This window comes from Amphiprion ocellaris, chromosome 20 (genome assembly GCF_022539595.1).
Source record: "Amphiprion ocellaris isolate individual 3 ecotype Okinawa chromosome 20, ASM2253959v1, whole genome shotgun sequence".
Taxonomy (NCBI): domain Eukaryota; kingdom Metazoa; phylum Chordata; class Actinopteri; family Pomacentridae; genus Amphiprion; species Amphiprion ocellaris.
The window spans coordinates 1,097,116-1,124,936 of NC_072785.1; the positions used below are offsets into that span (position 1 = coordinate 1,097,116).

At 40.3% G+C, this 27,821-nt stretch overlaps 1 protein-coding gene across 1 annotated transcript in view; it reads right to left on the minus strand.

Moving 5' to 3' along the window:
* babam2 (BRISC and BRCA1 A complex member 2) overlaps window positions 1-27,821 on the minus strand; it is a 110,680-nt gene that overhangs the window by 19,963 nt on the left and 62,896 nt on the right. The window contains exons 7-8 of the mRNA XM_023274276.3: window positions 18,380-18,489; window positions 903-1,002 (exon numbers count right to left, since the gene is read on the minus strand). Of these exons, the coding sequence (XP_023130044.1) occupies window positions 903-1,002; window positions 18,380-18,489 (210 nt within the window). The remainder of the gene's footprint in view (window positions 1-902; window positions 1,003-18,379; window positions 18,490-27,821) is intronic.

Consider the following 27,821-nt stretch of genomic DNA (forward strand, 5'->3'; position numbering starts at 1 on the left):
GCTGTTAAGAGAGCAAAATGTTCATTGCAGTGCTATCAATTCATAAAATCTGAATAATCCAGCAAAGCTGTTTCACAACAGCAGTTGTCCATCAATCCAACAGGCTTTGTACTGATTACACTTTGCATACTGAAAGGAGCCAGTGTCCTTGCTTGAAATCAGTGGGACGAATGTGGGTTAGAAGTAGTAGATATCTGACACTGAACATTTTGTACTTGTGCTTTAAAATAGAAATTGTGACATTCTGAACAAGATTCCTTCCTTAAGTCCCTCTCCCTTTATCTGCTATTGCCGCTGCTTTTCAACATGCCTTTCCAAGCTTGCAGGCCATGGCCTCTTTCCAGGAAGTGGAGGGAGCAGCTCTGACAATACTAGATTTGAACCACTCGAGACATGGAGGTCAGGTAGGGACACAAGTGTTCCACACACTCTGAGTAGGCTGGTCATATTCCAGGTGAACAGGAAGAGGTGGAGGGTATCCGTGTGCATTATGTTCATGCCTGTGTGTGAGAGTGTGCGGGGGATGGGCAGCTGCCTCGAGGGAAATGGCATTACATCGTGTCCACACTGCATATCTACTTGTCAACCTGCGGAGGCCAAGGAGCACTCAGATAGCCTATGGAGGTTGGCCAGTACGCCCACGTTGGCAGATGCCAGACACACGTGCATGAATACACACACAGCTTGAAAAAAGACATCCCTCAGTGGATGCATGCTTTGCTGCACCAAGGCTTACAAATATGCCATAAATGATTCATATACCTGTCATGCACCCACATGAGTATGGAACCTTCTTCTTAAAATACCAACACATTAAAGGTTACAAAAAACCTAAAATAATAAACACACATATAGAACATCTAACCAGAAGAAGTAAAATGAGTTAAAGCAAACACTTTTACCTTGTTGGTGAGTAACTGACACACTTGAGGGACATAATCAATTAGGCATCCTCCACTGGGAAATGCTGGGATATGAAGCGCAGAGGAGCCTCCCAGAGCACTGATTGGATAAAGAAGGCAACAGTTAGTGCAGAAATGGTCAATATTACAGTATATTATATATATATATATCATTATTTTATACTATATTTATGTATGGTCAGTTGAGCTATTTCCAATGTAGTTCAACTTAAGGCAGATTATTCTATATTTTATGGCAGCTCAGACCCATCCCATGGTTCAGGACCAATGCAGGACTTCATGTGACTTTACAGAGGTTAATGTTAACTACAGTGCAAACTAAAACAATACGGAGCACCTCAGCATTTGCTGCAATGTACCTGAATTATGGACTTTAAAAAAGACTGAGTCACGCCTGTGGCATCCTCGTCATTCTCCTTCACTTGTTCAATTATTATTTTGATGTCCTCCTGATTTAATCCTGCAGCACAGCTCCATTAGTGATTAGTGCATGCTTGTTTAATCAGGAAATCTGCTGCTGCAGCTCTCCAGTGACTAACCAACTGGAGTAGTCACTCTCTCGTTTTTTTTCTGATCTGGGGCAAAAACAGAGGGAATACCCTGAGGATGGGTTAAAGGTCTTAAGAAACTGCTTATTGGCTTTTAATGCTCATTTTAAGACAGAGAGGGGGATTTCTTCTGCTGCTTTCTATTTATATCACATTCTTCATTATAGCAGAATAGTCACAGGACATTAAGAAATGCTGTTATGTCTTTTTAAAAGCAAAAGCTCAAGTGGTCGGGTTAAGCACGGATGATGTATGTAAATAGCATGCATCATGCAACATTATGTCAAATGTCAAAGATCACATATGCCGAGATGCAGGCCTGTGGGCTTCTTTATCAGTTGGCCAGAAAGACTACGATGGGAAATTGTGATAAAGTAAAGGTGAAACATACATAGTGAGTCACAGACCACAGTCATGATCCCACCCATTCTATCACATCATCCAGCTCAAATATTTTCTACATTTTGTTGTTGCAACGGGCTGAGAAAGGCAGTGACAAAAACAGAACACTGAGATTTGCACAATACTGAAAGTTCCAATTGCAAGGAAAGACTGTGGGAGTAATGAAGAGGAAGGTGGAGTACATTCTGATGCTCTCCACCTTACTGTCATGACCAAAACCCACATGTTTAGGGGAAAACCAATGTCTTCATAGAGGCCAGGAAAAGGTCAACAATGAATAGACACTGTGACCACACATAAACACATGGCCTTAAACATCTGAATCATGAATGAAATGTTATCAAGCTAAAAGAAACAGCTCATCATGTAACAGAGAAGTGTGAACTGATGGTTGTTAAAATTAGATAAAGATAATGATCACACTCATTGACAAAGATTGAAATATGTTAACATCTTCTTGGAACTGAGACTCAGCTGAATATTAAAAAGGCCCTATTCACACAGAAAGATGTCATGGAGCCATTTTCATAGTCAAAATCCTTTTCTCAAGAACTCCAAACCCACCATTTACAGTAGGTTTTGTGCACATAATTAGCATTAGCCTGTGCATTTTGCTGTGCACCAACAAATGGTCGATTGAAAATGGCTTACAGCAATGAGGGAAGAAGCCTTTGAAAATGAAATCTAAATGATGCCCATCTATCCTCCCACAGATCTAAGAATAGCTCCATATCATTCAGATGGAAATGCGGACAGAGCCACAAAATAGATGGTGGTGTGTTTGTCATTCATTTGTATCAATGGCAGGCAACTGAACAACTGTGATGCATTTGGATTTCAGTGGTTTTTGCCCCTGGAACACTCATTTGAATGAAGGCTGATTAGACATTGGTCTCTTGCACCAACATCTAAAACTTCCAAATTTTCAAATTTGAGAAGGTCTAGAACATTGATAATGACCTTGTCTAGGTTTCAGGTTATTTTTTTTGTGACATGATACTCAGCCTATGGGTGGGTTCAAATCCAGAATCCTCTCCGGATTTTACTGAACTCCCTTCTGGACATGTGCACAGAAAGCTGCATACACCAGGACAGTTGTTTATACACAACCTTTTTAGTCCGCTGGAGTCCACTTGGAGGACTTTGTTCATTACATATGAAGGCGGTTATATCTATGTATTCTGAACATGCACACTGCTGCAGAGCATGCACATTTTTGCCACTGTAGTGTAGTCGTTGTGCAGATGCACATTCTGTGCTTCTCTTGGACTTTTCCGTTAAAGTCCATAACATGCTTACCCTTGTGGAGCCTCGTGTATATATGTAAACAATAAAACTGGGCTTACTGTGAGGACTGCAAACCGCTGATCAACACTTTGATTTTTATTCATTAAGTGAAAATTAACATACTAATTATTGGAACTTAAGTTATCATGGGTTTGCAAGAGAATCCGTTCTCTATTTAAAACCGACAACAAAAACAATTATTCAGGGTTACTGAAATGGAGAAATATATATTTAAATATATTTATAACAACATCTGACCAGACAGTGAGCAGCAGTGACAGTGTCTTGTCTCTGTTTGTCTTAGCTCCTGGTCTGTGGACTCGGGTTCCAATAAATATGGCCGAGCATCAAACTGACACAACCTATCATTCTCAAAATGAAATCTGACTCAAAAATATATAAAATGATTCATGTAACCATCAATTTTTTTTGGAAAGCTGCAGGGAGTGAATGTCGTCTTAATATACAATGTGTTGTGCACTCCTTGTTTAATGTCCATACCTACAACAGAGGTGGAGATTGTAAAGTTAGCATAACACAAAGATCTACTAAGGCCACATCAATATAAAATAAAACAGGTTGAAATAAACTAAAGTTATCCTTTAAGTTATTGATCTGTTTCATAACTGCTCAGTTTTCAGTTTCTGCTACACTAAAATAAAAAGTGTCCTTTGAAAATTTGCTGCATTTGCCCCCCCCCCCCCCCGAATAGGCGTGATCCACCGGTCAGAAACCTATGAAAAGCACTTTTATGTATTTAGAGGCTGTAGTGTGGTATAGATGAGAAAAAATGTCACAATTCAACAATTTCCACAGTGCAACTAGAAGCATCTATTATTAGACACTCCCCACCTGAGAATCCTACAATCCCACACCCCAAGTATGAAACACAGACTTCCTGTTAGAAATTTGCAGTCCTCAAACCCTAAGTGTGATAACTTTGATGATATCAACAGGGTTATTTTCTCAGATTCAACAAAGCTTCTCCAGAGTCCATCCATCCATCCATTATCTATATACCGCTTAATCCTCACTAGGGTCATGGGGGGGGGGGGGCTGGAGTCTATCCCAGCTGACTCAGGTGAAGGCAGGGGACACCCTAGACAGGTCACCAGTCTGTCACAGGGCTACATACAGAGACAAACAATCACTCTCACATTCACACCTACGGGCAATTTAGAATGATCAATTAACCTCAGCATATTTTTGGACTGTGGGAGGAAGCCGGAGTACCCGGAGAAAACCCACGCATGCACAGGGAGAACATGCAAACTCCATGCAGAAAGATCCCGGGAAAGCCGGGACGTGAACCAGGGATCTTCTCGCTGCAAGGCGAAAGTGCTAACCACTACACCACTGTGCAGCCCTTCTCCAGAGTCACACATGAAATAAAGTGTGTACAGGCTGAGTGGTAGTACTCCTCATGACTAGCAGACTGACCTTTGTGTATCATATCAGTGGAGATCACTGACCAAAGTTACATGCTGTTGGTGCTGACTTCATTAATGACTGATGGAAATATGTATGCACATTCTGAATCTAGGTCATGCTGACATACTTGTACATACAATATGCATGTCTTAGTTTCTAAAATACAGCCAACATTAGGTGGGATGTCAATGGAATGGTACTGTATCTTTAATAATGTGACCGTGTTATCAGAATGCCAGCGTTAGCTTCAAAGTGATTTAAACTGAGCTTCCTGTGGGTGGGCTCAGAATCTAGACATAATGGTGTTTTACTTTCCAAGTGGCACCCTGAAGAGTCCCTGCTTCTGTCTCCACTTGTGACACTGCTCTCAACACTACCCACACATACTGGAGTCATCATGCAGACATGCTGCCTAACACAAACCCTCTGAGCAATGCAACCTACTGTATGACATATTTACAGTAGACTGTGTACATGCACGCATGTAAACACACAGACACTCATGCTGTACAGTGACGGGGCTGCCTGTGACTTCATCAACCAGAGAGATTATCCCCTGTGACTCAGGTGGATGGTGACGAAGCTCAGTTTGTTTGTTTTTGTGTGGTTGTGTGTGTGTATATGTGAGTGAGAGGGTGTGTGGCAGTGCAGTGACAGCGTGAGAGCAGATAAAGGCTCAATTGGAAAGAGGGCAGCCATGATTCATTATCAAAGCCAAAGATGAGGGCAAGAAGAACTGTTTGGGATTCAAATGCACTTTCAAAGGCAGCAAACATTTCCATTTTGATTGCCTTCTTCATTTCCAAAAGCCTAGAGGGTCCTCAGAGGCCCACATGAGTCTGCTTGTTAACTGTGCGGACTAAATAACGTCCTATTCTTCCTCTGTGACTGGACAAGCTACCTTTGGCCCACGGCAATAGGAGTCAGTAACCTTTCGTCTATGAGGTAGCCATCTTGGCGTCAGCGGTGAAATTACTCGGATTCTCTTTTCATTACTCATTTAGTTAACAACAGATTAATCAAAGCTTCAGGCACAACCATTACACACTTACTAGTATATGAAAAGGAAGGGCAAGAGGGCAAGAATGACCCATTCATGCCTTTTACCAGCCTTAGCCATTGCATTTCACAATAGGGATGGTGCTCACGACCAGGTGAATTGACAGCACCTTTCTACTGTAACAGACAAACTGCATGGGAATTTGCCTTTCATTTGCTGACTCTTCAAAAAGATAACACTTACACTGCTACTCAAAAGTTTGGGGTCACCCAGATAATTCCATGTTTTCCATGAAAACTCACACTTTTCTCCATGTGCTAACATAACTGCACAAGGGTTTTCTAATCATCAAGGAGCCTTTCAACACCATTAGCTAACACAATGTAGCATTAGAACACAGGAGTGATGGTTGCTGGAAATGTTCCTCTGTACCTCTATGGAGATATTCCATTAAAAATCAGCTGTTTCCAGCTAGAATAATCATTTATCACATTAACAACGTCTAGACTGTACTTCTGATTAATTTAATATTATCTTCATTGAAAAAAAATGTTTCTTTCAAAAATAAGGACATTTCTAAGTGAACCCAATCTTTTGAACAGTAGTGTATGTTATGCTTTTGACAAGGCACAACAGAGTGCGGCTAGTGGGGTGATTTATGCTTTGTGAGACTACAAGTACAAGACAGGCAATCAATAAAAACACCCTGTTTTGCAGTTTTTATTGCAACAATTAATGATGTAGAAATCATGCGTGCAGAGTCAAATTTTGTTTCACATTTGATATCTAAATAAAGCATGAGACAAGAAATGATCTAAATATTGTGTAGATTATTTAATGTTCTCCAAACTTGATATGTTCGTGCCCCTAAGCTACTTACTAATGGTGAAGTTGAACTCCTAGTAGGATCATGAATGCAGACAAACACTAGAACACCATAAAGGCCCAGAAACTCCTTTTGGAGTCCTACACAAACACTGGAATCTTTCAGTTGGTACGATTTGGGTTACTGTACATTAGAGAATTTGTAGGGCTCATTTGGAAAAAGGTGAGACCATTGTCTTAGTATATAAAAATATCTGACATGACAACTCCCCAGAAGAGAAGCCTCGACCAATCCCTGGTAAGTAAATGTGAACTAAGGTTTTACCAAATATGGTTTCTATTACATTAAGTACTGCTTATCCTGAACATGTTTGTTCAAGTGTACATCCCAGAGATGCTCAATAAGATTTGGGTCGCTAAATTCACAAATGCATTTGTAAACTTTCAATTGTGCATTTTCACATTTTTGTCTCTTTACAGTATCTTTTTAAAAATCAAAGCTGGTATTATTCAATGTTGCAATTTCAGTGCATACATTTAACAGACACCTCTCGTGCTTCATCCCAGTCACTGCAGAAGGGCCTGGATATTAAGGAAAGCCTCAGTCCAATAACACAACAGCATCAAAAAAATCACTTCACACAGACTTATAGAAAACACATAATGCAGAAGTCTTCAAGGAGACAAGGAGGAGGAAGAAGTGGCAGCGCGCTTCGAGCTGCTCAGAGTGAGAGAAGTGTCTGCACTGACATCTAAGACTGTCAAGTGGGTTTGCTGGGTTAGTGGTGAATTTATTTTATCAGACTGACAATTTCTGACTGTGACAAGATGTTCACAAAACCTTGAAAAATATCTGATGGAAATGCAAAGATTTTCAAAGGCTATAAAACACCTCTACAGACCCTGGAGAAGGGACACACACAAACTGTACACCCACACAGGCACATGCACACACACATTCTCACACACATCAGCAGGCAGGAAAGCATGTGCGCACGCACGCACACACACACACACACACACACACACACACACACACACACACACACACACACACACACACACACACACACACACACACACACGCAGGCACCTAAAGGCAAATGCAGATACACAAACATTAGTGCACTGCAGCCTAAAACTGTCTCTCTGTGTTGATTTTTCTGGGCTCCTAAATCTGGTTTGGGGGCAGAGACGGTGCCCACTCGATTCTTTTATGCAATGCAGCAGGTTTTCTGGGGGAAGGAGAGATGTATCCAACTCATCTCATGGGCACAGTACAATCAGGTAAACGAGAAGTAAAAGTGGAAATGAAAAGAGCGATGAGTCTGGTTATAAAACTGTTGGAAAAGGAGACACAAAATCAGGATGAATTCAGTTTTTGTTGACGCTTGCTTCTTGATGATGATTACCAAGCCAAATTAAACACAGACATTTTCTGAAACTAATGCAAGCTGTAATGACACAATCTCATTATTTACTCAAATCTTTCAATATTACAGGCAAGACCTCAATAAGCCATGCTAATGAGCATTTTATTGCTGCAGGTAACTGCTTGAAGGGATGTTTTCATTTGGCACAAATCTTACTAATCTTGTTACTGAATTTTTACTGATGGGTTCATGCAAATGATAATTTGACAATATGTGTTTACATGCCTTAAAAGCCACCAGGTAATTTGAGTTACATCCAAAAACACACTTTTTTTTTGAAACATCACTGCCAGTGACATCATGTACAGGAGTGGAATTCCTCGAGCCTGCCACAGCACAGGTGGTACTTACTAAGGCTGCTAGCTGTGTGCTATAATTGGCAGCTACACTCACAGCTAGGACTGGCCAGCTACCATGAGGATGGTCACATATGGTCTGTTACATTTCTCTATGCATGTTCTTTGCAGCCTTGTTAGAGTTTTTCTTGGGCTTGTGTTCAGAAATAAGTATATCTGACAGTGTAACAACAAATGGTAAGTCTCCCTGGCTGAAGAGCTCTACTTCACTTATGCAAATGGCTGTTTCAGGAGATCTGAGGGATAAAACGATGTCAGTATCTTCCGGCGACAGACACTTCATAAACGGGAATAAGAAAATCATTCAACAGAATGTTTAATGGTTTCACTTAAATGCAAACAGATAAAACGGCAAACAACAAAAAGTTTGGTTGTATGTAACTTGAAGCATTCTCTCATAATAGCACATCCATGATGAGACAACGCCTTCATCCTCCGTTGCTCTCTCTGTGGCTTCTGTGAAGGTTCCTCAGTGTGGAAATCTGCTACCTGGTCCAGGCCAGACAGTCTTACCTCTAACTTCAGTGTGGTGTGGCGACTTCACCTTGGTTGCTCTCCGTGCACCTCTGTGTTTTACTTGCCTTCTTTATTTAACGTATGCTACCATTCAAAAGTTGGGCTCACTTAGAAATGTCCTTATTTTTGAAAGAAAAGCAGTTTTATTCAGTGAAAATAAGAAAACTAATCATAAATCCAGTGTAGACATTGTTAATGTGGTAAATGACTATTGTAGCTGGAAACAGCTGATTTTTAATGGAATATCTCCATAGAGGTACAGAGGAACATTTCCAGCAACCATCACTCCTGTGTACTAATGCTACATTGTGTTAGCTAATGGTGTTGAAAGGCTCATTGATGATTAGAAAACCCTTGTGCAGTTATGTTAGCACATGAATAAATTAGTTACTTTAAGCGCAATAGTATTAATATATATATATATATATATATATATATATATATATATATATATATATATATATATATAATATAATGACATTTATTTTTAATGCACTTTTCACTGAAGCAAAATCTCTAAGTGCAACATCCATCCATCCATTATCTATACACCGCTTAATCCTCACTAGGGTCATGGGGGGGCTGGAGTCTATCCCAGCTGACTCAGGTGAAGGCAGGGGACACCCTAGACAGGTCACCAGTCTGTCACAGGGCTACATACAGAGACAAACAATCACTCTCACATTCACACCTACGGGCAATTTAGAATGATCAATTAACCTCAGCATATTTTTGGACTGTGGGAGGAAGCCGGAGTACCCGGAGAAAACCCACGCATGCACAGGGAGAACATGCAAACTCCATGCAGAAAGATCCCGGGAAAGCCGGGACGCGAACCAGGGATCTTCTCGCTGCAAGGCGAAAGTGCTAACCACTATACCACTGTGCAGCCCCTCTAAGTGCAACATTACAGATATAATGTAGCACAGTTAGTGTGTCAGTTCCTTCATTCTGATGCAGGAATCGGTATTTTAAACAGCTTTTTTTTAATCAAATATCCTTTTATTTTGCTAAAAAAACCACAAGTGAGGAGTATCATCCTTCTATATAGTTGCAGGAGACTTGGCTTGTGCAGTGTAAAGTGTGAGTTGTCATTGAAAACATGAAATTGCCTGGATGACTCCAAACTTTTGAACGGTAGTGTATATCAAGGTGAGGTCACACATTTATCCACTGTTTGTGTTTATTTGATTTTCCACCATTTTGTTATCAACTAAATTATTGCCCGTGTACCTTAACAAATGCAGTAAAGGGATTAAATCCAAAGTTATATGGTTAAATTCAAATGAAATATTTTTCTGTGTTTTCTATTAAAATAGTTCACTAGCAATTATCAATTATTATCAATATTGAAAGATTTTATTGTGATAAATGTTTCAGGCAGCTAATTTTTGCATTATAGTTTTTAGTCTGGCTCAAAATCTAACTTGATGAATAATTCATGTAATCATGTCTTTTGGAAGGCGGCACAGCGTGGAGCATGTGCTTATTGCTCCAATATACTATGTTTTGTGCGACTCCTCAATTCCATAAATCTCTACAATGGAAGTGGAAAATGCAAAGTCAACATACCCAGTAGTGTCACAATAGCTACAATAATTAACACTGATTGATGGCCACTTCTTTTCAGACCATCAAGCGAAGAAAGCCTTAATTTACTGTTACATACAAATCTTCAAAATGATCAAAAAATGAAGTAAAAACACTGGTGCCTGAAGCCACAGAAGGATAATGTAATCCATGTTAGCTCGGTAGAAATATTTCAGTGTGAGACTGATGTTCAAAAATCCACAGGGACAGATATGTTTGATCTGCAGCTTCAGAAAATCTCTGCCCAGACCAATAGCTGTTCATATCTTTAATTGCACTGTGTACATACATGCAAGAAAACACATTCCCAGCTGACCCACTTGATCCCAGTGACCATACTTCTGCGCCTTTTTTATTACTGCTCTGTTTCGCTGGCATATTTGAATCCCACATTTTTAGGCCTGATCACATCATGACCTCAACTACAACACAAATTATTAAAGATGTGATTTGGCTTGACAACAAATTCTGTGCAAAATGCCTCCAAAGCTCAGATTTTTTAGAAATGCTCTCTAAATGTCTACATCTATTTAACACTTAACAGCTAGTTTAAATGAGTAGGGAGGGAAAAGCAGAAGAGATACACAGCGTAACACCATGCCTTTCACATTGTATTTTCTTCTGTGCATCCTGTAAAATATTATATAACAAATGAACACTGAATCTTAAGCAGGTAAATCTCTAAGCCTTTAGAATAACAGTTCTCATAATCAATAATTGCTACAGAAAAAGAAGCAACAGTGGAACAGTCCCATCTGACAGAGGAGCCCATGCAACAGTCTACGTACACTGTACATTATTGGTAAAAATGTGGGTGTCTGTTGGGGTATTTCAACATATTTTTTTTCCCCTTGCCGCTCTGTAAGGCAGAAAACATTACAGTGATGGTCTGTTTGAAGACAGAGGAAGAAAAAGTAACAGAGAGAGCAAGAAAGAGAGGAAGAGGGAATAGAAATAGAGGTATAACACTGTAGCTCAGGGGGCTTACGAGTCTGCGTTCAGAGCTCTTAGATCCGAGCCCCTGCTGAAGGAGAGTAAAAGTGAGATATCAAACAACTCAGGAGTGATGGGAGAGAAGACTAGAGAGGTGGAGGAAAGAGAAAATGAGAGAGAGGGAAAAGCTCTCCTTTCCCCTGTGTTGTGTGTGTGTTGTTTTTTTTTTCCTCGCTGCGTTTCAGTCGAGCAAGGGACGACCTTGCTGGGTAGAGCACAGCGCTTCTCTCTCTTTTAAGTCCCACTCACTCTCTCGGTTCCCTTTGAGGATCAGCCAGAGGGATCAGCAGAGGAGAGAGAGTGATAGAAAAGCGGAGAAAGACGGAGAGAAAAGAGACAAGCGGCAGACATGTGAAAAACAGGCGGTAGTGGTGGTGGTGGTGGTGGTGGGGGGGTGGTATGGAGACATACGGCCGAGGATACAAGAGTTAAAAACTTGAAAAACTAAATTAGGAAATGGACGGACAGGAAAGCGGCAAAGGGCACAAGGGAGTGAGGGACGGAGGATAAATGGACAAACAACATAAATAAAAAAAGGATATAAGGATGGAAAGACAGGTACACAGAGAAATTGCATAGAGGAAGAAGTGTAGAACATTTGAACAATGGATAGATATAACTGATGTGACAGCTTGTATCAACACTGAAATCCAGCAGTGCCAAAACTAAAGCTGAGATATGTCTGTGTTTGTCCACAACTGCTGCATTTCAATAAATTAGGACTGATTTAAACTATGTCCAAAGCTGTTTTGATGTTCCTTTTGTTGGCATGTCATGGCTTTATTTAAAGCTGCCTTTTTTTTTTGAAGAAATAGAGTCCCTTTTTAGATACTATTTCTGGTTATTTGTACTGGCTAAAGCTGGGGGATAAAGCTGTTTATCATGAAAACGCTTCATTTCAATTGATATGTATTGATAATTATTGAAGTCATGAACTGGTATATGTCAGAGACCTGCACGACATCCACGGGGACAGGAACTTAGAGCAAAGGGGCTTGTTTATGAAGGTATGACAGGCAGTGTGTGAGCCAGGAAGACAGCATGCTTGGGTATACAGTCATACCTCACCATATCGCAGTTCACTTTTTGCGGTCTCACTGTATTGCAGATTTTTAAATTGTATATATCTAATTTTGTATCAGAATTTTTGCTATATTTTGCAGTATATAGGTATTTTTCTATATTTATTATTTTAATTATTTTTGCAGTAAAATAAGCATGTTCTAGCCTAAAAAATTGAAAACAATATAAAAAAAATTAAAACATAAAAAAATAATTAAAACATATTAAAAGAATATTAACCCCTTGATGCCCAAATTTATTTATAATTAAATAAAATTATTTTTGTGTGTGTGTTTTTACTTTCCAGCTGATGCTAAAATAAGTAGAGATTGTTAATTAGTTTATTACACACAGAACAGATATACAATAAAAATAACAGATATATAATAATTAGGTCCCACTCTGACCGGTCCTGCAAGAAACCAGTTCTTGCAAAAGGTTCCGAGGTACGTACTGAATATGCACAAACCGGCACTGAATGGATATGCTATCTCAGCTGCAGTCTGAATGAAAGTGCAATGATGCGAATTTGTGACAATAGGTGTCAAGGGGTTAAATCGAAATAAAATGCGTAGTGTACAGCACTGGGTGCTGATTGGCTCAGCGACTGTAGCATCAGGCTAATCTGTCTCCTGTGTATAGCAGCATTCAGCATCTCGCCTCGTCCATTTCACATCGACGTCTCATCGCTGCGCATGCTATTGCTCTGCGGTGTTGTGTTTTTGTGAAATTTTCGTAAAAAATTTAATTTGTTTCAAGCCCTATGATGTCAATCAAATGTTCTGCACCTTCTAAGGCTTCTGGAAAAGCCTTCACATCACAGAAAAGGTGCAACTCCTTAAAATATATATAAATAATAAAATAAATACAACGTTGCAACTTCACACACATTTTCGCCTATCGCGACGGGTTCTGGAACCTAACCCACGCGACAGACGAGCGACCGCTGTATAGCAGTTTGCATTGAATGCATTTAAATGAAGCGTGAAATTGAACATTCTATCAAACTAATTTCTTATTGCTACTGAAGAAATGTCTATCGCTGGCACATGCTGCTATTGTTTATTATTGTTTATTATAGTGGTGGCAGAGGAGGTAATTTCCACAATTTTTTGAAGTTTTTTTGGGGACATTTTTTTTTTCGACAGGTTAGTGAAGAGGCAGACTATAAAGCAGGGAGAAGAATGGGGGGTAGACCTGTAGGGAATTGACCCTATAGCCCCTGTTCATGGGTCGCCTGCTCAACCTGTTGAACTATCTGGGCGCCCTCACAGTGCCTTTAAAACATGAAGGATCCTTTGGAAAATGATGCAACGTGTGCTCCTGTGAAATTTTATTGCCATTTTTATCAGCTTAATGGTTCGCTTTCTGTACACTTTATCAAAGTTGTATGAGGTTACTGGTGCTTTACGGGATGCAAATTTCGGACAGTTTTCTTCACTCATAATGGCAGCTTTATGTACACTACCATTCAAAAGTTTGGGGTCACTTAGAAATGTCTTTATTTTTTAAAGAAAAGCAGTTTTTTCCAATGCAGATAACATTAAATGAATCAGAAATACATTCTAGACATTGTTAATGTGGTAAATAACTATTCTAGCTGGAAACAGCTGATTTTTAATGGAATATCTCCATAGAGGTACAGAGGAACATTTCCAGCAACCATCACTCCTGTGTTCTAATGCTACATTGTGTTAGCTAATGGTGTTGAAAGGTTCATTGATGATTAGAAAACCCTTGTGCAGTTATGCTAACACATGGATAAAAGTGGGAATTTTCATGGAAAATATGAAATTGCCTGGGTGACCCCAAACTTTTGAACCGTAGCGTATCGATAATTAATAAATCATAACCTGCTCTTGCAACTTCTGTCATGTGACATGGGCTCCTCTAATGGCACAGACAATCGGCCACTGGACCACTATGATTCTGTTTTAAAGACATGTCCACTTGCCTTCAAAATGAGAGCTCAGGCCTTAAGCGTCCAGAAGACTTTGTCCCATGGTGGCACTTCAATAGCTTAACTCACAAAAGGCTCTCTGTTTCCAAGCAGTTAACTGCCAGTAGTCCGATTGGCTGCCTCCTCGAGTAGCTACCGTGATACAGTAAGAGGCTCCAACTGGTGATTAAACCAGGTACTACAGCGAAAATTTAGAACCCTTTGTGATATGCACATTCTCCTGTTAAAATATTAACAGCAATTAATCGATTAACTGATAAATAATAACATCTCTGGTTGCTTTACATCGAAAGCATTTAAGTAATGCTCCATCATATGTTTTAAATCTATTACACAGTAAATATTCAACCAAAGTTTGACTTTTAGAAAATAAAGAACAAATCAAATTGCAATGAAATATTTTTCCCAAATTGCCCAGCCCTACCTGTGTCCATGCCCCACAGGTCAGGCTTTCTGCATCATTATTCTGCTTTGAACATGTGTGTGTGAATTACTACAGTATCACAACTTGCCACAGTGTAGTGTAGAGTAGTTTTACAATGTTTGAGTCATAGGTGAGCTGGTGTGTTTCAGCTGCAAGGATAGATGTGTAGAGCGCGGAAAGCTGAGATGAGTTTTTCGGGATTTAAACAATGACTGTAGGCAGACTTTAATGTGGCAGAGTGGTGTGAGTGCTACGTTACCAATGGCCTGACACATGTCAAAGTGCTTAAAAAAATTGCCCACATATTTAAGGCTTAAATACATCAGGGAAAAGAGACGCTGCTTAAAACCTGGACAAAGTGAACTACAAGTAAAGATATTTAAGTCAACAGCAAAGGGGACAAGGGAGTGAGGGAAGAAAGGCTGAATATGTGGATGGATAGTGATGACCACAGAAAAATAAAAAAATGTAGGGTGATTAAAAGATGGAATGACAGACATAAAGAAGCCTGGAACATTTTGACACTGAATATATGTAGTTGATATGACACCCTGTACCAACACTGAAATCCAGCAGTGCCAAAACCAAAGCTGAGCCTCTTTCTGTAGATGTCAGCTGCTACATCTGATAAAATTAGGACTGATTTATACAATTTCCAAATCTGTGTTGATGTGAATTTTGTCTTGGCATTCTATGATATTGTGAGCATTTGTGGCTGCTTGGATTAATGCAGAACCTCTTGAAAGTTGCTGTCCATCAGCTGCTTGCTAGAAAAACACTGTAATGTGCAGGCACATTGCAACAAATGAGTTTTTCTCTTCAGTGGAGCCAATGCAGAGATAATGGGCTGCTACACAAGTCCAAAGACTAATGAGGGTCAGCGAGGACACGGAAGAAAACTAACAGGGTAACGGATTTGCATAAACACACGTACAGCAAAAGACTGGCTCACACACATCTGCATGCTAAATTAAGTAGCATCCACAATGACTACAACACACATGCGCTCATGCACAAACTCGCACACACATGTAGTCAGTTGTCTTCAAACAACGGTGAAGAAGACATACATTTTCGCCCTGGGTCATGAATTAACACACTCCCACACAGCTGACAAAAAGGTGCACAAAAACATGTAGCCAAGCATATTCATGGTTGGCCTTGATATGCATATGTGCAAATATCTCAAGACAAAGAGGCAACATTAAGCAGGAGACGAGTGCTAGTAAATGAGAGCTTGGCTCAGTGTGGCACTGTTAAGCCTCTGCATTTTGAAATGTTTCTTGGAGGCTTTACATGAGGAGGGTTTGTTTCATAGCCTCTCCACCCTCTTTCTCTAACCCCCCACTGCTCTGCCAGCAACCAACCCTCTCCATCCCCTCGCTGTAGCTCCCTACTTTCTGTTCTCCACTCTGCTGCCTTTAGCCTCCTTCTGTCTGTTCTCCTCATGCAACTGGCAGAGGAGGAGAGCCTCCGACACCACTGCAACAGCTTCAGTCTGGTCTGGAGCGGTGGGAAGGTCAGTATTTCTCACATACACAACACACATGGCTGTCACAAAACAGGCAGACATATGTGACAAACACGCATATCTATACAGCCTGAAGTGTTCTATAGTTTCAACACCTTAACAGAGTGCTTCACGAAAACCTCTTCAACCAAGTGGTTTTTCTACACAGGAAAGTGTCAATCAAAACACCTCTTTCCTTGTTAAAACAAGGAAAAAGCTTGTGTCTTTGTATTCAGTGCTTCATGTACTCGTAAAAACATTTATGAAATGTTCTGAAAGTTGTTCCACATCAAGGTTGGCAGAATGATTGCTTTCAAAGGGGATTGCTTATTGCTTTGATATGCTCTTGCACATGAATAGCATGGACTATTATGAGGATAGCCAGCAGGTTGCTGACCTTTGTTTTGTGTGGCGTAATTAGGGTGTTTGGCTGCCGGTCCGTCCATTTCAACATATTGAGGAGGAGGAGGGACTATATCTGCTTTAACAATTGAGCTGTAAACTGAGAGAAAGCAGAATATACAGTACACTGCAAAGAGATAATGTGAAAAAATGGAATGAAGAAGACAAAGGAGGGAGGGAAAGATTTGATAATAGCAAAAATAAAGGAAACTGAAGAGAAAGACAAAACAAATGAGCCACAGAGGAACATGGAAGATGAGGGTGGATAAAAAGAACATGTCGAGACAAGAGAATGAGAGAAAGAAAAGACAGAGAGAGAGCGAGAGAGAAAGAGCAGTGGTGGTGGTGGAGGGAGAGCAGAGGTCTCCTAACCTGGTGCGACGGGGCGTGTGCTTGTAAATAAACATCAGCCTGAGATTATTCCGAGCACGGAAGCCCAGACTGTGGGGCCCTGAGGTCAGAGTGGGCCCATACCTGGCTCACTCACATCCACACACACAAACACACACACAAACACACACACACACACACACACACACACACACACACACACACACACACACACACACACACACACACACACACACACACACACACACACACTTATCTACATCCACACCTACAAAGACTATGTATTGAGAGCAAAGCCTATTCAAATACCAGTGCATGCACACAAATACATGACAGCAGACACATACATTTGGGATATAAAAATCCACATGCATGCATCCAAACACACACCAATCTGCACATGCAGACACACACGCAAACCCAAGTATAAACTGACAAATGCACACAAACACATTCATACACACTAAATCTAGCAAGACAAAAAAAAAAAAAAGATTTAAACAAAGAGAGTGTGCACAGATGCAGTACCCACACAGTGCTCAGACTCAGAAAACAGGACACACACACACACACACACACACACACACACACACACACACACACACACACACACACACACACACACACACACACACACACACACACACACACACACACACACACACACACACACAGTTAACACCCCAGATGTCTGCAGACATCCAGTCATCCGTAGCTCAGACGCTGTGTGTCATCCATCTCATTTTTTGTTCTTTCCTTATTGTTTTTGAGAAACCGACTGATGAGTCCAGACACTGGGATGCAGGATTATTCACAGTGACATAATATGTCGCTAGATTCACAGCGCACTCACACTAATCCAGCAACTATATCTCGCATCCTCAAAATCAGCGCAGAATGGATCACCTTTGGCTGAACCTCCTCATGATTTTTAAGGTCTCTCTATAAGTCAGTTACTGCAACAAACTTGTAGACTTTTTTTAAGAAAGTCTCTGCTCCAAGAGAAGTGTGTCTGATTTAAGGAGAATGTCAACTTAAAACAGAATGTACACGTGAGAGATGTAACTGTAGAGTGGCACAATTACAATCTATGACTTTCTATGAAATAATATAACAGTGAATATCAATGGCAGACCTGTTTCATGTGAAAGACTACCACTCTTGTTACACCACAATGAAATAAAAGTTTTCAGTTGAGAAAAATAAGCTGATAACCACACAAAAATTTGCAGATCCAGTTGAATCATGCTCAGTGTGTGATGAGGGGTTTCTTGAGGCTCAAAAAAATCTTGAAAATTGTTGTCTGCATCAAAACATAGATTTTATCGAGTTGACAACAGACTGACAGACTGATGAACGTACTCACTGTTCAATGCTGGGCGAAAGGTACAATTTGGGGAAGACTTGGGTAGCCTCAGCATCCTCAAAGCTCACTGACAGAAGGGCCACATCCTCTCCAGGGTCCAGTGCTGTGTCCTGCATAAGAAAAAGACAGTGGTAACGTTATTTTAAAACAAACAAAAAAACTATTCACAGGCAACATTTCAACTGAACACAGGTCTGGACTGATTCCCATAACCTATGGCTGCCATTGTTGTATTTATTTTCTAACTAGCAATCTAAGTAAATAAAATTCACAAATCAAGCAGATCATCAAAGGTACAAGCGGTTTGCAATATATATGTTTGCGGTGGCTCTGGTATCGAACACAGAAAAAACATATGGGGTTTCCGTGGAAGTTTCCAAAAGGTTTGCTGTGATTTTATGCTTTTCATAGGATATAACAGCGTGCTACACACTGGGCTACAACACGTGATGAATTCTGAGGTGTGTCAACATAGCACAGGATTTCTGGACAAATTTGAAATTTCAACTGTGTCTGTGTAACACTCATGCAAAATATGTACAAAAAAATCCCTTCTAAAATCTGGCAGGGGCAACTTCAGTTACAACTCTTTTAATTATGAATTATTAAGGTGTTGATGGTGGAGAATCTCCTTGTTACTCTCTCCCCAAAACAAGCATCTGTTTCAATCAACAGTTGCTTTTCTAGTAGTTGTGCAAATTGCATGCTTACAGTGTAGACAGTCGGTGTGATCACAATTTTTGTGCCACACAAAGATGTCAGCAGAGTTGACAAAATTTACATGGACACATAAACTTGTCTTTATAGATGTCTATGGAAATCTCTTATACTGTGTTTCTTTCCAGCCGTGCTAGTTATTTCTGTAACCATGCTGGATGCCATGAAATTCAAATATCAAGATCAATGGGCTTTTTTATTTTAAATTAAATTTTCGTGACAACGATTACGTGCATTGTTGTGAACTTTAGCACAGACATTCAGCTCTCTTGACAACCCTCTGTAATGTTCCACTGGTCTGTAGCCTCAGCCATGCGCTATGTTTGGCCCCGATCGTTAAACGTTAGCGTACTAAAATGGTAAAGTAAGACGGCTGACATACCTCCTGACATCAGTATGTATTCATTGCCATGTTGAGCATGTCATTATTTTAATCAATACAGATGTCTACAAAGGTTGTATAACGTTTTTCTCTTATTCATACGGACATTCATGTAACCCAAATCATCTTTTACATTTAAGGCACATTTTCTTTTTTTTTAACATGTGTATAACTAGTGATTAAAATTGCAAAATGCTGGTAATCTAGACTCAGTACTGTAATAATATTGAGTGTAGACACAGATGGAGGACTGAAAATGCCACTGTTGCTCTGCTAATATGAGTCTTTTACTTTTCTTACTGTGTATGTAATCAAGTAGTAATTTGGCTTGGTATCAATTGCAGTATACTGCACCTACCTAGAAAAACATCAGTTATTTTTAAGTTCTGTAGTATCAATTTTTGTAAAGCCAAGCATTAACAGATTTTATAACATTTTTGAAATTTAGAAAAAAAATAGAACCCTGAGGATTGTACATTTCTAAGTGTACACAACAAGTGTGCAAGTCCCAAAATACCGAAGGACATAAAAAAAGCAAAGAGGAAAGACACCAGAAGAAACATCTGTTTTGTTTCATGCCACATTAGCTTCAACAGCTGCACCATGAGGCTGAGCTGATGACTGGGAGCACCAATCAAATCATGTGTGAGATGGATGCAGAGGCCACCCGGAGCTGCTCACTACAACCCTCATCTGTCTCTCTGAGGTTCTAATCTCTGATTCTGTGATGTTTTTCCTAGAGCATGGCTACTTCCCAGGCACTATCATTAGTGCAATTCCCCATCAAGTACCATTCTGGACTCTCTCTCCCGACAGAGGCTCTGCAGCGTTAATCAAATGTCTTACAGATGGTTTGAACTCATCCATTTGTTATAATCGCTGCCCGCCGTAGTGAGAGGAAATCTAACCACCATACATGATGGACAGAGGCACAGTGCAACCAGTTTGCAGCAAAACAGCCTCCAACTTCATCAGATTTATTAACTAATTAAACACGCTTTGGTCTGCTGATAACAAAACTAAACTGACCACTGGTTTGAAAAATATGGGCCTGAGTGGGTGGAAAGATAAATTCCTTCAATGAACATATCCTCTCCAAGTGGAGTGGAAGTAAATTCCGTGCATGTAATCTAATGATTTTGGCCAATGTGCTTAATTAAAGAAAAAAATTAATGAATTAATCGAAATCAATAAAATCAATAAAAATGAGTTGCAGCCCCAAGTGTATGACCAATGTCAGAGGCACAGGAAGCATGGATTGCAAATAAAAGCGTCTTTAATGAGCAGTTCTTGATTCTACAATCCATCTATATTGCAACACATGCTGATCCAAGTCACAACAAGGGCTGAAGCGCTGCTCACTGTCACGCAGTCTGCCTTGTCGCAGCAAATACATTAGGGGGTAAAGACATAATAAGTAGAAGGGAGGCAGAGAAAGACAACAGGGTGTGTGGCATCCAAAAGTGTTGCCTGATGGAATCAGCTCACATCAATACAGTGTGCATCAGTAAACAAGAACTGCTGTCTGTCTCACAGCAGCGCTCGAGGCTTCTGCCGCTGACAGTATGGGACAGATAGGAACAGGCATGGAGACGTGGGGCTGGGAAAAAGATTGTTTTGCTCCAGTTTGTAGCTGTCAAGTCCCGTTCTCATCTTTAAAGGTGATTTAATGGATGCCTCCTTTGGACTGGGACAGAGTAAACAGATGGATGAAAACCAACAGGAAGGTGAGAGGGCCAAAAGAGGAACATGGGACAGCTCTGCATGGGCTGCAGTGGACCATCCCTCGATTCGGTCAGACCAAGGGCACCGTTGAAGGGAGCGCCTTTTTATGGAATGATTCAGACTCATCTTGTCCCAGAAGACAGCGAAGAGCTGTCACAAGTCATATTGTATCAGTGAAACAAACAAACCAAAACTAAAGGCAGACCCTTAAACTTTTAGCTATTGCCATTTTAAATTAATGTGCTGTGGAAGAAAGCTGAACTACACAGATAAAAATAGTTGTTTAGTTTACTAAATATCAAACTTTTGTTCGACTATTTTACAACAGTACTTTTACATAAAACAGAAAGCTAACAAACATGGTCATTCAAGGTTGATCACAGTAATCTTTTCCCATGCATTAGATGCTAAAAGTCTGTAGTCATTCTACCGGCTTTCTGGGCTGATTTTAGCCCTAACACTTTCATGGCAATGCTAATGATCACTTTCTCTAATTTCACCATGCTCACCATCATAGCTGTTTCCACATGGTAACAGTCTGGTACAAAAACTGCTTTAGTCTTGATAACTAACTGTACAGGGGGAGATCATTTTTCTTTTCTTTTTTTTTACATAACTCACCCATTTAACTTGCATTAGGGCTTAGAGTTTAGCATAATTAAAAGTGAGTAGGTGCAGTCATAGGACGTTCCACAGAGCTTTAGCTCAGGCTGTGCCTTTTTGCTCATTTTAGTGGAGCGTTGGGGTGACATCATGGAGGTTTAGTTTATGACCAAACAGCATAAACTGTATAGAAAGATGAACTAAGTATTGGACTGCTTAAAAATTTGCCCTGATAAATAGGTACAAAGAAATATCCATAATAACCAGATTGAAGTGATTCAAATTCATGCAGAGGGTATATAAATGTATGTACTAAATTTTATACAAATTTATCCATTGCTCATTCAAAGGCACAAATGTCAACCTCATATTGATGCTAAAGGAAATGCCAGGGGTTCATCAATGTCTGTACGAAACGTCAGCGCAATTCATCCAATGACTGCCAAGAGTGACTGAAAATGAAACTAAATGATCAACCTAAATTGTGGCTGATAAAATCATTAAATGTTTGAAAAGAGTACAAGAAAGACAGATGCCAAGGCAGGGTTCTTTCTTGTATGCCACAAGACATGTTTATTTTTTTCCTTTTTTTTGAACAATATCTAAGCAGACACAAACATTATTAAAACAATGTGTGACCTTTAAACTGTCCAATTGGTGCAAACAGACAAGGTACAGAAACTGTCCTGATCATCATTATCTTTGAAGGAAGGACAACAAATCAATAAGTATGTTATTTTTTTACAATCTTCATATTCATCATCACTGAACCCATGGACCCCTGTGAAAAATAAAAAATACTGTGGCTATGCATGAGTACTGAGAGTGAAACAAAGATGTTTTTCTCTGAAGCTCTCACACCGCTCAACTTTCATTATGCAATTTTCTGGAGAAAAAGTCTCTTCTTTAGTGGGACGTTTAAAGTGAATTAAAGTGCAGAGGGGCAATACAAATGATTTACTTGATAGCTGGTTTTGATTATGGAATACACAGTGTGCTGAAGGGGTGTCCTTGTAGTGTAGTGGTAATTTTGAGGCATTTAGAAACTCTCTGATGCTTTTCTTCTCTCAAAACTTTGCAAATCTATACAGGAAGCTTGTGAAAAGATATCCCAATGAGAACAAAAGCTGACCTTTTAACCTGCTTGCCTTGAAACCATTACTTAAATTGAAACAGAGGAGCATTTCCTTCTGTAATTAAATAAAAGCCCCCAAATGGCCATTAATGTTTCTCCCTTTTAACCAAATACACTTGAGGGCAACTGCTCCTTGCTTATGTAAAGAGTTACTTGAGAAGGAACATTAAAAAAAAGGTTTTGCTCCACAGGGCACAGGCAGGACCTTAATGAAGAGACTTCTTCATCAGTAAATAATGAGCACTGAAATGGCCTCAGTCTGAGGATTGCAAGACAAGGAGGATGTCCTGCAGGGGTGGTGGTTGTACGCTGAGGCAGTATTTACTACATGCCCCCAGAGAATGTGACTCAAGCGCTCAAGGACTGGTTTTAAGAAAGTGAGTGAAGAGCACATATGTGTGTGTGGACATCAAGGTTAGAGGGTGCCTCCAAGTCAGACCCTTTCACGTGGCCACCACCCCACATCTCCTGTCCTCCTTACTCTTTCACACACATGAATGCACGCACACACACACACACACACAAAACACACACACAGACACTTTTCCTTGTGTCCGTCCTTGTGTTTCCTGATGCCCCGGCCTCTGGCATCTCCTCTGTGTCGCATGTGACAGTTTGGAAATGTGACAGCTGTCCTTATGCCAGGCCAAGTCTGGCCAAAGTCATAACACACACAAACACACTCATCCGCGAACACTACACAGGGGCTCTACTGCAGGGCTCATACGGAGGAGGTAAGGGCACTTTGTACGCCTTCTTCACCCAACTTTAAATGTCATGCCCAACGTAATGGGGTGGCTTGACTGACAGCAGGGTTGTTGTGTGAGGACGTGTCCAGCTTCTAGGCGAGCAGCTTTGAGTGCCCCTGTACATATGCTGGACACAGTGCTTTGTCCCTGCACAAGTAGTGACTAGTAAGCATTTTGGAAGCCACAAAAAAATCCAGGTAGGAGATTTTATGAGGAATCGTATTAGTGCCCTTTGTGATTAGGAATAACTGAAAACCAGATTCAAGTCTCATCTCGCAAGAATCAACACTGGCTTCAAGCAGTAGGGGATATATTTTGGGTGCATTTACTTGAAATGAAAGAATTACAATTGTCTGAAATGAAGGAAAACTATTTTCTTAAGTGGGATTAATATTTTCAATCAAGACAAATGCAGCAGTCAGTCACCTCCTTGGGGGGAAGGACAGTTGGTTAAGACAGCCTGGTATGCTACAATAGGACAAGGACACAGTGTTGAAACAGCTACAAATGAGTCTCAGCCATCTTATCCAATTGCAGAGCGACAGACCATCTTCACTTATGCAGCTCCAATCCAACATGTGGCAATTTTTCAGGCAAAGAAATTCTAATAGTATTTTAGAACGGAAGATGCCGACATACCAACGTGCACCATCTGGCGGCAAGGAACGTAAAACCATCAGCAGTTTTTACACTTGGGCCACCTGCAGGCAATGTGTTAACACCTGAAGTTATTTAGTTTTAACACAGATCTTTGCATTTTTGTGCGCCTGTGTGTTTTATGTCTTACATTCTATATTGTAATCCTGAAAACAGTAGGCGGTTCTTAAAATGTCACAACTTTTCTGTCAAAAACATGAAAGAGTAAAGGCTTTTAGTCATTTAGGATGGTCTTCAGGGTGTGACACAGTTCAGTCTTTGTGGCTAAATGTATACATTTTGGCATTACTGAATTCTCAGAGTTAACAGTGGGATATGGAATCAGGTTATTTTATAGCCAGAAGAAGAATGTCTTACATCGTGGCCTGGTTATGATAATATTTTTAGGTTTTGCAATGTTGAACTGCATAACATTCTGCAGTTCAGCTCTATATGAGTTGCTATTGAGGTGTATATAGAAAGGACTGAAATGATGGCTCCAAATGAAAAGAAACGGGCTTAATAAAGTGCTGTCAAAACATATCTACACGATTTACATCACAGTTGCTCTTCATTTAGGGCACTACTTTTACTTCATTTGGCGGAAATTGCTGTCATTCTCCAACAAATGAATTTTAATGTTGTCTTGTAAGTTACAAGACAACATTAAAATTGTTACAAGTTGTAACAAATATTGACAATCATCTATGCTCAATGTCAAGAGGTTTCAACAGAGCAGAAACAAAAACAATGACCAGCATAACATGCTAAATAATACTTTCAGCCTTTCATCAGAATGTCATGAATGAATGTCTGACATACTGAGTGATGAGTTTGTGTCAGCCTTTTCATAGGTTTGACAGAGACTTACACATTCACACCCTGAGGGGAAGAAGCACAGGGTCAAGGTGGTAGCTGCCAAAATGTCCCATTGCATGACATGAAATGTTCTGACTGAGAAAGAGAGTTGAGGATATTGTTCCTAATGATGTGGTGCTGCTTGTGGGGAGGGGATGAGTAGAGCAGTGGTGCTCTCCAGGGGCCATGATGATCCCTCTTCCTCCACCTCAAAATACACAGCATGTAAGAGCAAGCACAAGTCACCACAAACCAAGTGAGATGCATGTCCGAGAAGACCTAGTGTGCCCCTCTGAAATACCTCTCTTGTCCTGTGTCTTGTTCAAACCCTCTTCCTCCAACAATTCCCAAGCTAATGCAGCAACTCAAGTGGTTAGATGATTAACCGACCAACTTTGTGTCACCACATACTTGTTCCCCGTACCAGGACTTAATTTTGACATGAGGACAATGGGCTACAGATTACAGAGCACAAATAGTCCACCTGGAGCCATGCTGGTAGAACAGCACCCAAACACACCTAAACACTGCCCTGTTGCCACAGTCACAAAAGCTTTGTGCACCAGGCGTGTTTGCAAACTGAAGAATACAAACATGCTTGTGTGTGTGTGCCTCTCTCTCTGGAGGATACAAGTTATTAATGCCACATAGGTGTGGCAACAAATGATAATCTATCCCGAAGAAGTTTCCAGAATGTTCCTTACTTAGTCAGTGTGTTATGTAGCATTGTTGAACCAAAGAATAACAGTCAATTTTGTTTATCACGCACGCATGCACGTCAGCACCTGCACATTTTAACACAGTAAAATGGTATTGTACGCCGTAGTTTCAGTACGTGACCAAGCTTCAGTTTTGGAAACAGCTCAAAGGTGCATTGTGTTCCCAAAGCATTAACCAATGATGTCTCCACCCCGAGAAGTCACATTCTTAGCATCCACTGCTTTGGAAATAAGACTGAGTGAGACAACTATGAATGATTAATATATAATAATGCAACCAACTTGGTCAATAGCTTGGCCAAACATCCCAGTCAACCCTCCTGTTTTTCCTGGGATTCTTCTATGTTTTACCCTTCTCTCCCATTGGCAGCTTAAATGTCTTCCCATAAATGTCTTGCCTATGCCTTTCTATAAAAAGAAAGAAAAGGCTGACAATTCAGCCTACTGGCTGTAGGCACACCTGGGCCAATCCGATGTGTTTTCTAAATACCCCCTCTTTACGTGTTCAATGTGCAGTTTGTGTCGGGTCCCACCTCCCTCTGCTGTCAAATCAGGTGTATGTGTTTACAACCTTGATGACAGCATGAAGCAGAAACTCTTCTGGTCACAGACAGAGAAGACAAAAGCACTATGAGAATAAATGGATGCAGCTCAGAAAAGATAACAGTATTGTGCATAAACGTGTTCATATGTATGTGCATAAAATGATACTTGTGATTTACAGTTGCAACCACTGTGGAAACCAGTACTGATTATATATGTGCATGGTGGCAATCCTAATAGGGACATACACTACCGTTCAAAAGTTTGGGGTCACCCAGGTAATTTCATGTTTTCCATGAAAACTCACACCTTTATCCATGTGCTAACATAACTGCTCAACAGTTTTCTAATCATCAATTAGCCTTTCAATACCATTAGTTTACACAATGTAGCATTAAAACACAGGAGTGATGGTTTCTGGAAATAGGCCTATGTACCCCTATGTACACACGTGGACAAAATTGTTGGTCCCCCTCGGTTAATGAAAGAAAAACCCACAATGGTCACAGAAATAATTTAAATCTGACAAAAGTAAAAATAAATAAAAATTCTATGAAAATTAACCAATGAAAATCAGACATTGCTTTTGAACCGTGGTTTAACAGAATTATTTAAAAAAATAAACTCATGAAACAGGCCTGGACAAAAATTATGGTACCCCTAGAAAAGACTGAAAATAATGTGACCATAGGGACATGTTCAATCAAGGTGTGTCCTCTAATGAGCATCACAGGTGTCTACAAACTTGTAATCAGTCAGTTGGCCTATTTATAGGGTTACAGTAGTCACTGTGCTGTTTGGTGACATGGTGTGTACCACACTAAACATGGACCAGAGGAAGCCAAGGAGAGAGTTGTCTCAGGAGATTAGAAAGAAAATTACAGACCAGCATGTTAAAGGTAAAGGCTAGAAGACCATCTCCAAGCAGCTTGATGTTCCTGTGACTACAGTTGCACATATTATTCAGAAATGTAAGATCCATGGGACTGTAGCCAACCTCCCTGGATGTGGCTGCAGGAGGAAAATTGATGACAAATGGAAGAGACAGATAATACGAATGGTAAGAAAAGAGCCCAGAACAACCTCTAAAGACATTAAAGGTGAACTCCAAGGTCAAGCTACATCAGTGTCAGATCTCACCATCCGTCGTTGTTTGAGCCAAAGTGGACTTCATGGGAGACGACCAAGGAGGACACCATTGTTGAAAACAAATCATAAAAAAGCCAGACTGGAATTTGCCAAACTGCACGTTGACAAGCCACAAAGCTTCTGGGAGAATGTCCTATGGACAGACGAGACAAAACTGGAACTTTTTGGCACATCAGCTCTATGTTCACAGACACAGAAATGAAGCATATGAAGAAAAGAACACTGT